This window comes from Diabrotica virgifera, chromosome 7 (assembly GCF_917563875.1).
Source record: "Diabrotica virgifera virgifera chromosome 7, PGI_DIABVI_V3a".
NCBI classification, from domain to species: Eukaryota; Metazoa; Arthropoda; class Insecta; order Coleoptera; family Chrysomelidae; genus Diabrotica; species Diabrotica virgifera.
The window spans coordinates 27,499,007-27,511,425 of record NC_065449.1 but is presented as its reverse complement, the minus strand read 5'-3'; the positions used below and the strand labels follow the sequence as shown (position 1 = coordinate 27,511,425).

Below are 12,419 nucleotides of genomic sequence, written 5' to 3'. Positions count from 1 at the left end.
ATATTGCGCATCCTGAAGGAAGGGGGAGTCGTGACGCAACTGAAGACCGGCACGTTCGTAATGGTTCATAACGTCCGATTATTTTGAATCGTTCGCGGTTGTAAGATATGTATTTTATATTTTATCTTTGTAAAAGTGAGATGTCGTTTATAAACAGGTAACACAAAAAAGTCGTTTAATATTATTTTGCTAATTGAATAATTTCATGACAGAATGCATACAAATCCCATTTAACTTTAACAAGAATTCAAATTCAAATTGGTCTCCAGTTACGTCATCATGCGCGAAATCGGACGTATTTGGGCTACGGGAAGATACTATCTGGTTATTTTTAGTACCATGTACAGTACATGTACATACACAATTTATATACATACGAAATTTAACTCGGCAAAGTGATGAAGGTCGCAAACTTAATACTTTTTCCCCATCTAAAAAGGGCACAACGTCCCTAAAGAAGTTTTCACTTCAAAAATTTATTTTCGTCGAAGCAATGACGGTCGCTAATTCAAGAACTTTTTTCAATCTAAAAGGGGCAAAACGTCGCTAAAGAAGTTTTCACTTCAAAAATTTATTGTCGTCGAAGCAATGACGGTCGCGATGACGGACGCTAATTCAATACTTTTTCCCCATCTAAAAAGGGCACAACGTGCCTAAAGAAGTTTTCACGTAAAAAATTTCTTTTTATCGAAGCAATGACGGTCGCTAATTAAATATTTTTCCCCATCTAAAAAGTGCGCAACGTCCCTAAAGAAGTTTACACTTAAAAATTTATTTCGCCGAAACGATGACGGTCGCTAATTCAATGCTTTTTCTCCATCTAAAAAGGGCAAAACGTCCCTAAAGAAGTTTTTACTTCAAAACATTATTTCGTCGAAGCAATGACGGTCGCTAGTTCAATACTTTTTCTCAATCTAAAAAGGGCAAAACGTCCCTAAAGAAGTTTTCACTTCAAAAATTTATTGTCGTCGAAGCAATGACGGTCGCTAATTCAATACTTTTTCCCCATCTAAAAAGGGCACAATGTCCCTAAAGAAGTTTTCACTTCAAAAATTATTTCGTCGAAGCAATGACGGTCGCGATGACGTTTGCTAAGTCAATACTTTTTCCCCATCTAAAAAGAGCACAACGTACCTAAAGAAGTTTTGACTTCAAAAATTAGAAGTGTTCACTTCAAAAATTTATTTCATCGAAGCAATGACGGTCGCTAATTCAATACTTTTCCCCATCTAGAAAGTGCATAACGTCCCTAAAGAAGTTTTCATTTCAATAATATTACTATTATTATACGTACATTATAATAATATATATATATTATACAGCAACTGATTTGATATGGACACGTAAAACGCATGAACAATGAACGATGGCCAAGAAAGATCTTACACTATAATACTCCAACTAGACGAAGACGAGGCAGACCCCGTAAATCTTGGAAACAAGGAATAATGGATGCCATGTGAAAAAGAGAAATAGAAGAAGAGGATTGGCAGGATAGACAAAATTGGATATTGAAGTGCGGGAAGCAGTCAGAGCTGTAGGACGCCCGCTATATACATATATACATTATAATGATATACGTACAAAATTTATTTCGTCGAAGCGATGACGGTCGCGAAATCAATCCTTTTTACCCATTCCAAAATAGATTTTACATTTATTTTAAATTTAAATACATCTATACAATTTATATATACATACACATAATATACCTATATATGTACAAAATTTATTTCGCCGAAGCTATGACGGTCGCGATGATGGTTGCGAAATCAATCCTTTTTCCCCATCCTAAAATAGGTTTTACATTTATTTTAAATTTAAATACCTCTACACAATTTATATATACGGTGCTATCGCATTTATATATACGCGATGACGGTCGCGAATTTAATGCTATTTCCCCTATCCAAAAAACGTCCCTAAAGAAGTTTTCACTTCAAAAATAGGCGTGACATGTTGCGAGAATAAAAGACGACAGGAGGACGAAAAGACTGCTTGAATGAAGACCATGGACAGACAAGTGAAGCCGAGGAGGATCCCCAACGCGAAGGACCGAAGATCTCAAAAGAGTTGTGACCAATTGGATAGCAGAGGCGCAGAACAGAAGAAGATAGAAATATCTGGAAGAGGCCTATGTTCAACAAAGGACAAATCAGGGCTGATTGATGATGGTGATTCATTACTTCTTCTTCAGGTGCCATCTCCGCTACGGAGGTTGTCAATCATCATAGCTATTTTAGCAGGTTCTTCAGCCACGAAATTCGTCTTCTTCCGATGCTTCTTCTGCCATCTATCTTTTCTTGCATTGAGTCACAGGATGCCATACTTCTCGCCCCACATCACATGTCCGAGATACTGTAGTTTTTTTTCTTTAATTGTAAGTTCAACTTCCTTCTATTTACCTATTCTTCTTAGTACTTCGTTGTTCGTAACTCTATCTACCCAGGAAACCCTCATAATTCTTCTATAGGTCCACATTTCAAAGGCGTTAAGTCGTCTCATTGTCTCTACATTTAACGTCCATGATTCCACTCCATAGTATAGTACACTGTATACGTAACATTTTGTTAGGCGTACTTTAAGAGCTAATGTTAAATCTTTGCTACATGGGACCTTTTTCATTTTCATAAAATTAGAACGTGCTTTTTTGATTCTGACTTTGATTTCTGCAGTGTAGTCATTACTTTCTGTTATAAGTGTTCCTAGGTAAGTAGACTTTTTTATTCTTTCGATCTGCTGGCCCTCTACTACCAAGATTTCGTTAGTATTATGGTTGTTTTTACTAATTTGCATAAACTTCGTCTTTTTGATATTGAGAGAGAGTCCGTACTCCCTACTACACCTTACTATTTTACTCATGAGTCTTTGCAGGTCTTGTACACTATCGGCTATTATTACTGTATCATCTGCATATCTGATGTTGTTAACTAAGACTCCATTTACTCTTATGCCGACTGTTTCATCTTCCACAGTTTCTCGCATTATCTCTTCAGGATAAGCGTTAAATAATACGAGGTGATAGTATGCAACCTTGCCGGACTCCTCTCTTTATTTCCATTTCTTCATATGTTTCTTTTCAATTCTTATTGCTCGCTGATTGTAATAGAGGTGTGTTATTAGTCTTACATCTCTTTCATCTAGTTTTTTAGTTTACAGAGTTTCCATGAGTCGATCATGTTTTACTTTATCAAACTCTTTATTGTACTCTATAAAACAGACGTAAAGGGGACGGTTAACATCCAAACATCTCTCTGTCAGCACGTTGAAGGAGAATAGTGCCTCTCTGGTACCCATACCATTGCGGAACCCATATTGAGTGTCACTAATATCCAGCTCCAGTTTAGAGTGTATTCTGGCGTGGATAATTTTCAAGGTATGTGACATTAAGCTTATGGTTCGGTAGTCACTGCATTCTTTGGCATTCACTTTCTTTGGCAAACACACAAATGCTGATGTCAACATTTCTCTAGGGATGATTCCCGTAGTATAGATAGCGTTGAACAGTTCTACTGTATGTCCAGATTTTTCTCGTTGACCAACTTTATCAGATCGCTAGGTAATTCATCTGGACCAGCAGATTTATTGGTTTTCATAGAGTCTATTGCCTGACTAACCTCTGATTTGGTTATCTCTGGGTTTGGCTATCTACGGAGGTACTATAGGTTCTCTCTGGTCATGAAATAGTTCCTCGATGTACTCTTTCCATCGTCGTAGTTTTCATTCTGTCTCCATTATAATATTTCCATTTTTGTCGAGCAATATATTTGAGGTTCTTCTATTTCCTATTCCGGCTAGTTATTTGACTTTTTTATGTAGGTTGAAGTGGTCATATCTGTTTTGCAGTTCTTCTCTTTACATTTTTCAGAGAAGTAGGTTTCTTTAGCCTCCCTAATTTTTCTTCTTATTTGGTTTTGAAGCTGTTTATAGCAGGTCTTATCGATGGTTTTGTTTTTACTTCTTTCATTCATCAACTCTAGAATTTCCTCCGTCATCCATTCTTCTTTCTTACATTTAGTCATTGTAAGTACTTTCTTACTTGGCTCTAATATAGAGGTTTTGAAGAATTGCCACTGCTGTTCTACGTTGCAATTATTTCCTGGGTTTCTGTCTAGATTTGTGTTGATTTCGTGTTTCAGATTTTCTTTTGTTTCTTCTGACTTTAGTTTCTGTATGTTAAGTTTATTGTTGTTGCGGCTTTTTTGCGTCTTTTTTAGTTCAAGTTGAAACCTAGCAATAAGAAGACTGTGATCAGAAGATACGTACGCTCCTGGATATGCCTTTACTACCCGAATTGAGTTTCGATATCTGTGCTTTATTAGAATGTAGTCAATTTGATTTCTGACGATTTTGTTGCCTTTGTTAGCTGGCGATTTCCATGTATAAAGGCTTCGCTTAGGTAATTTAAAGAATGTAATTGCGGCTATAACATTATGGTCCTGGCAAAATTCTATTAGGGGATCCCCTCTGTCGTTTCGTTCGCCAAGCCCATGTGGTCCTACATTAGGGTAGTATTTTCCTTCGCCAATTTTTGCATTGAAATCACCCATGATCACTGCACATTCATTACTACGAAACTGATTTACAGCTAATAATAAAAAAATGATTTTCAATACTTTATTTACAAAAATTAAGTTGTATCTTAAAATATACACAATTTTTATAAATTTAATACAATATTAAATTAAAAAATATCTTACAATAAATAATAACAATAATAATAACGTCAACTCTGTTGTTCTCTCCTTGGCACGATGACCCAATTTTCTGCTGAACCTTCAGACGAATCACCTGCTGGCGAGGAAGATCTTTGCTGTCTCAGTAAGTCTCTGGCTAACATTAACGATTCTTTTTCTTCTTGGAGGTGCTCCAGGTTTATTTTCCTTCGTTCGTCCTCTTCTTTTGCGGCTAATAACATATTTTTCTTTTGCGTTAAGAGGACAAGTTCTGTTTGGACCTGCAACAAAATAATAATTTTGGTTAATATGTTTAAACTGTTTACAAACCTTTTAATACACAATACAATTTAATAAAATGACTAAAAATAATGTAAAAAATTGATTTCCATATACAAACAATTATCAATAATTTGATTTCTCCAAATTGGTTAAATCTATTATGAAATCATACAAGTTCACAAGATTGTTCAAGAAATTATGTTGGAATTGGACAAGGTATTGGTATGGTATGGTATATCGGGACAGGGCATACCTGTGACCCCTTCAGACATTTAGGGTAAGAACAGAATTAAGTGGGTCGCGGTGAAGGTGGAGATGGAGGTCGATATCAATGTAAAACAAACACATTGTAGTGAATGAAAGATAACAGAGCAGGTAAATCGCGGTAGAGGTTTAGGGCGATGCCATCCAGGAGGTTTACATCGATGCTTTTTAAAATAAAAATAGTTTGTTTTACATGGATGTCTACTGCGCGGCCTACAAGGATGCTTCCCTGTGATTCGTCCGTTCGAAGCCAAGTTCTCATTACCTGCGCTATCTGAGTTGATACTTTTTATATAATCCATTTTTTGTATTCAGTTTATTTTTGAATTTCTTAAGCAATTAAATTCAGTAAATTTTTTAAATATGAAGGAGGATCTGATTATTTACAGCTGACATTTCATCACTATCATCACTTGACTGACACAACATCGCAAAAGCAGAGTCTTTTTGTCATTCAAATTTCATTAAACTACTTCACTTGATAGTGGTTCTAGCTCGACTGACAGCGCAGGTGACCTCCTTGCTATGTGCTGTTGACATCGACCGCGACTTTACTAGTAGCATCCACAGCGACCTACACCTTCACCTCGACCCACTTGTTCTGTTCTTACCCTTAGACCTCCTACTGCAGGAGCATTGTATCACCCCTATCATACGGACCAGGTCCATAAGAACGTTTCTGGAGCTCAGGTTGCAAGCCTGCAGGCTTCAGTGTTTCTGTAGCTCACGCTGCATCGGGCTACCATGTCTGTCAGAATCAGCAGGGGCTGCAAATCTGAGCTCCTCCTGCTACCCCGAACTTCTAGATGTGCAGCAACACATCCAACTGTGCCACAAGTCTCTTCAAAGGCAACTCCCTCACCTGGCCAATGCTGGGATGTCCAGGACATGTGAGGCTGCTTTCTCCTCTTCATCACATAGATGGCACCGTGGGCCATCTGCCAATCCAAGGAGATGAAGGTGTGGCCGGTGAGCATACTGACCACCAGGGAGAATACTTCTACGGTCTAGAAGTAGTTGGGCTGTGAGATTTTTGTACGGCTACACTATATAGCCTGTCTCAAACCTCCCTCCCAAACTGGTCTAGAAGTCCTGGAACCTCCACAGAAGCTCCTTGAGATTACCCCGACCAGTACTGAAAGGCAACCCAATCAGTGGTTCGGGTCCCACAGGCAGAATGGAGTAATAGATTTGTTTTAGCATCAGTTTCAAACGGTTTGAAACCATCAGCGAATAGCGGACCAGCGCGAGTAGAGGGGATAGTACTGGTGACTGTATTATGTTCTCTCACTGACCAACTGTTTGCTGACGGTTTCTGACTAGTTTGACTGTTTGCTAGAACCAACCTATTATAATCACTTATTCTTCTTTTTCAGATAGGACTTCGATTGTATGTAATTTTTGTAAGATTCTGGAAATTGTGACTCACCAGATTTGCTGCATCCACTAACAATTTACTCTTTCACTTGGTTCGGTGATTTGCATTTTATTGTCTAGGGCTCTTCTGGGCAATCGGTTGTCATCCATCTACACTATAATAACTTCATCGAAGACTCAAGACTCTAGCGAATTATGAGAGAGGCGTTTCTTTGAGTATACAGTAAAGTTTGCGTCTAAATCTGAATCTCCACCTCCAATTCTGGTCGATCAGTTTAAAGTTCTTTCTTAAAAATACAGAGTGTACTAAAAGTTGGAGACCAAGAGGAGACAGAAGTAGAGGTAGACCACCTACACGATGGACAGACGACGTCAAAAGGATTGCTGGGAATTGGTTACAGGAAGCCCAAGATCGACAAATGGATGGTCCGAATTGTACAAAAACAGAGATGCACCCATTCTGTAATATGGAGATTTCAAATTTGATGCTTACAATGTTGCAAGATTTACCATTTGTCCGATATCATTAGTCACTTTGGTTTTTTTTTAATACAATATTCTGTATACTGTACCTTTATTGAAATATCTACTTCGATAACAGTTCAATCGTATACAATACTTTCAGCAGGGAACAGGGACAACAGGGAAAATACAGAGTAAAATTCTCTGGTGCTTAATGTATGGTGATGATGTAGTATTAGTATTATAATAAATACTGACAGTGATTTAGAACAAAAAAACCAATTTGGAAAAACAGGAGTAGTGGAAACAAGCTCTTGAAGAAAAAGGTTTAAAAGGTATTAGGACAAAAACATAGTACTCTGACCGGCACGAAAAACGGGCACCCCACAAAATAGGTGATTTTTGACGTCTCTCTAACTGTAGCCTCAGGTTTTGTTAACATTCAGTTTTTTGTTTCGTTAAAAAAGGTACTTTAACAACTAACTATGTTCTTCATAAAAACAGGGTGTTTCTAAATAAGTGCGACAAACTTTAAGGGGTAATTCTGCATGAAAAAATAATGACCGTTTGCTTTATAAACACATGTCCGCAAATGCTTCGTTTCCGAGACAAGGGATGTTGAATATTTTCTTACAAACTGACGATTTATTTATTGCTTTAAAACCGGTTGAGATATGCAAATGAAATTTGGTAGGTTTTAGTTGGTAGTTATTGCGCATTTTTTGACATACAATTAAAAATTTTATATTCACCATTGGCGTGCATACGGGTAATATTATCCGTCATATTACCCGTAAGCTCACCAATGATGACTATAAAATGCTTAATTGTATGTTGTATGTCAAAACATGCGCAATAACTAGCTCTTAAAACCTACCAAATTTCATTTTCATATCTCAACCATGATTATCCTTGACATATCTCTTATCTTTGATTAACTTATTGTGATTTCTATGGACAAGCGGCTTAATTTTGCGTTACTAGTTTCTGTGAGTAAAAAAGAGACCTAGTATAAAAAGTAATTCGTGAATAATTTCATGCATGGGAAAAGTTGTGGAAGTAATGTATCAAACATAAGAGAATTAATCAGAAAACAGAATGTTAAGAGAAGCTGAGGGTATAGTAGGGGAGGGTTTTAATTTCAGTATTTTATAAATGCTAGAATATTCCACAGGGTGTGGTGAACTTTTGAAAAAAAAAACAGTTTGATTGGTACTGTCTATCAACAATATGATTACAGCGATATTGTTAAAGAATAAGGCTATAACATATTAAAAAAATCACTTAAATCGGACAACATGTTTAGGAAATTTGAGACATCAAAAATTACACATTTTGTGGGGTGCCCGTTTTTCGTGACGGTCAGTGTATTTGGAGTGTTTATTTAAAGGGTGGTGGAATGTTTGTGAAAAGTAATAGTTTTAAGTAGGTACCTAGAATCGGTATTACAAAGTAATACGAAATTTATGAAGATGCATCACTGGCGAAGCGTCCATGTAAGCACTGTTATCATTGGTAACAGTTAAAAATCTTGCAAATAAATATTTTATGACTACTATGAAGTAATTCCATTTATATTTTTTACCAACAGAAATATTTGTTAATAGTGTCTAATTCAGTAAATAGTCAACTAGACGCACGAAAATATTGACGAGATTATGTGAATCCATTGCACGTTATTATACGTTGTTACCACATTTGGTAGTGGTAACGCAAGAGGAACCTCGCTATCGCTCGGGACTAGCTCGTTTCTGAAAATTTTGAAGGAGCGACGGGTCTAGAGACGGCGCGTGGGTACGCTGTGTATATCAGTATTGTAACCATTTTTTGGATTGGTCACATTGGTTTAGTACCTATTACAGTGTGCGTGCATTTAAACATGGAAGAGTGTTGCTGCGTATTGCGTAATTGATCAACTACTTGAATAGTCATTCTCCTTGTATATTTTTTTATATATAATTTTGAAGAAATGGAAGAATGAAAGAATTATTGAAAATGGAAGACTTAAGAAGACTTGGTAGAATATATCTTTAGTTTACTTATTATTTATTGTTATACCTATTACATATGCATAATTACATACATATAATTTGGGAATAGTGATTTGTTTAATTTTATCCCACAGGATTGAATACAAAAACTTATATTTGGGAGGTTCAAAATTTTTTTTTTTAAAACCGATTTTTTTATATCTGGTTTTGGTAACACTTTAGAAAAAGTCACGCGTCGCCACTGAGGTGCATGCAGTAGAATTATGATGAGATTGACGAAGTGGAAGGACGTCGTGGTGTGTTGTGTGACAGAACGATTCCAATGAAACTGAATGTTGGACAGTTAAAAAGAAAGAGAAACAATTATCAGGTTGTCACAAGTGTCCTTCACGAGAGGTAAACCTAGAAACACGTTTAAGAAAATGGTGGAACTTGACTTGAAAAACAAATTCAATCGATTAATTTCAGTTCAATGTCTGTTCTCTGTGTAATGAGGGCAAATGATGGTGTTTGGCAAGGTGCGAGAAGTATTGTCGGGATAAAAGATTATTCTTAACGTTGTCCATTGACTACCATTAAGCTTGGATCCGCATAACCTATTTAATTTATTTATTTAAGAAAACGACATGTTAAAGGAGCTTACCTTCCAATATTCTTCTGCTAACTGAATATGTTCGTTTAACAGAGCTACTGACTGAGGATCGGAATAGTCTGGTGTTACAGGCCTCAAATGTGGATCTAGTGAATCGAGAAGGACTTTTATATTACTAGTATCTTGGTTGTCGTGCAGATTTTCTGTAGAGGAACTTTCCACGCCGGCTTGTATTGAGCTGGCTGTACCTGAAATACAAAAAAAAAAACATGAGTTGATTTATACAAAACGAAAGAATTTAAAAAAAAAAGTGGTACTGTAGGCGGTACTGTAGACTAGCGCGAAGCTTCATACTATGATTTTCAGTATTTTTAAACTATGTTGTTGTTTGTTTGGGTTTATATGACTGCGGACACTAAATCCATTCGCCAATTTTACTATTTTTTATTTTATTAGTCATTTTTTCGTATCTTATCCTAAAACTAATACTAATATAATAAGCAATTCTACTAATAAATCATTATTTTTGTATTTTTTTTATTTATTTTTTTTTTCTAAATGATGTTCTCAGAGTTCCACAGCAAAAACTGCAACATTCTTCTTTAGCCCTCTACTTAATTCGAAAGCTATTTTACTATGGACTGTCCAAGTTCGTCATTCATTTTTATCTACATATTTTTTTTATATTTTTTAATTATATATATTTTTTCTATTTTTCTTATATATCTTTTTTATATTTTTTATTTTTTTTTTGTTTTTTTTTTATTTTTTTTATTATTTTTTTTATATTTCTTTTCTTTTCTTTTTCTTTTTTTTTCTTTTCTTTTCTCTTTCTTTTAACATATAACAATTTACAAGAAATACTTACTCTATATTTTACAATTACAATTTAAGCTTAATATCTAAAATAGTTTTATACAATAGTCGGTATACCAACTCATTATTTTCTAATGTTAATAAATAATTTAAATTAATGGGATGGTGGACATCAGTCAAAGAATACAGTGTATTTAAAAACATATTAACTTTATTAGAGATAAGAGAACAGGTCAAAATTTTGTGTTGTAGATTGCCCAACTGTCCACAAATACATTGTGGACTATCAGCTATATTAATTTTAAATAAATATGACGGAGTAAGACAGTGGTCAAATCTCATTCTGCATATGGTTCTTGTCATATCTTTTGTCGACTCCATTTTAGAAAACTAAGGTTTATCCGTTATATAGTTTCTGATTGATCTGTAGTGGTTTTCTGTATTTATGTTTTCATCAATATACCTTTCTTTCCATTCTTTCTTAATCTCTTTGAATAAATTTGATTCAATATATTTTGGCGTACAAAGATAATGGGTTAATACTCCTTGTGTCACCGCGTTTTTAGCCAATTCATCTACCATTTCATTTCCAGTTATTCCACAGTGGCTTTTAACCCATGCCAACTTAACAGACTTTCCTTGTTGCTGAAGTTCTTTAATTTTATTTATGATATATAATTCAATGTAGTTCACTTTTGATTTAGGATTTATAGCACTAATTTTACTAAGAGAACTTTTACTGTCACTAAAAATTATAAACTTTGAATGATTTATATTAGATAAATATTTTAGTGCTTCCATTATCGCTATTAATTCAGCTGTGTATATACTCATAATTTTATTACTGCTATCCCAATAGGCACACCCCACACCTTCAATATTTTTTGATGCATCTGTATATAGCATACAATAATCTTTGAACATTTGTGAACTGTCTGAGATAAACACTAATTTTCTTAAAGATAGAGGCAAATTGCTATAGTCCCTTAAAAAGCATACCTGAACTTGTTCCATAGTATTAAAGTCGATATTATAATTTGGGTGTATGTCATATTTATAAAGTTGTTTATCATATATAGTGTGACCAACTAGCCCGAAAAATCCGGGACATGGCCCGAATTACGAAGTCGTGTCCCGGCGTCCCGGATAAGGCTTCCGGGCCATCCGAATTTTCAACGTTTTCTCAAAATTCTATTTTCAAATTTGAACAGGTACGATACTCCTTTAAGAATTCACATCAAATCGAATTCTTTTCATTTTTAAGCAAATTCAATCGTTCGACAAATATGATAGTAAGAAGGAATCAGCATAAAAATGTTCTGAAGCTGTTTTCTCATAGCACGTTTGACAATGTTTGAAGGGATTAATCCACAATTGGTTGTATTGATAATTACATTTTTGTTATTACCCTTAGGTTATATTTGCATGAAAATCCAACATCAGTTGATTTTCTATTCTAATTTTTCGCGTCTGAGAACTATTTCCGGATTGGAAGTCGAAACCAGTCGAAACGTCATAAACTAACAAAAATGTAATAATTATCATTACAAACAATTGTGGCTTAATCCCATCAAAATATCATTGTCAACATAAAAATGTTAAATAATAAATAAAAAGATGATACTAAAGTTATATACAAAAATATAGCCCGATTTTTATTCAAAAGTCCCGGATTTTAGGCATTTTTTTTTCAGCCTTGTCCCTGATTTGACTGAATTGGAGTTGGTCACACTAATCATATATTATCATTTTTGAATATAAATCTACTATATTTAGAGTTTTCTTTTTGATCCAAAATTTTTCTGTTTTTCAATATTTTTAAACTAAATAATATTTTTTAAATGTAATAGAGTAATTTACTATTTTTTATTTTACGATTTTTTTACAATTTATTTTAAAAAGTTTTGTTTTTTTTTATTTTAACAATTTTTTATACATTCGATAACATCTAAGACCGCT

General features: G+C 34.8%; 1 protein-coding gene across 2 annotated transcripts in view; it reads right to left on the bottom strand.

Annotated features, from left to right (window-relative positions):
* Positions 1 to 4,603: 4,603 nt before the first annotated feature.
* LOC114329340 (mitogen-activated protein kinase kinase kinase 7) overlaps positions 4,604 to 12,419 on the bottom strand; it is a 93,811-nt gene continuing 85,995 nt past the window's right edge. For both annotated transcript variants that reach the window (XM_028278399.2, XM_050656285.1), the window contains 2 exons: positions 9,696 to 9,892; positions 4,604 to 4,957 (listed from right to left, as the gene is read on the bottom strand). In XM_028278399.2, coding sequence (XP_028134200.1) covers positions 4,727 to 4,957; positions 9,696 to 9,892 — 428 coding nt within the window. In that variant the 3' untranslated portion in view covers positions 4,604 to 4,726. The remainder of the gene's footprint in view (positions 4,958 to 9,695; positions 9,893 to 12,419) is intronic.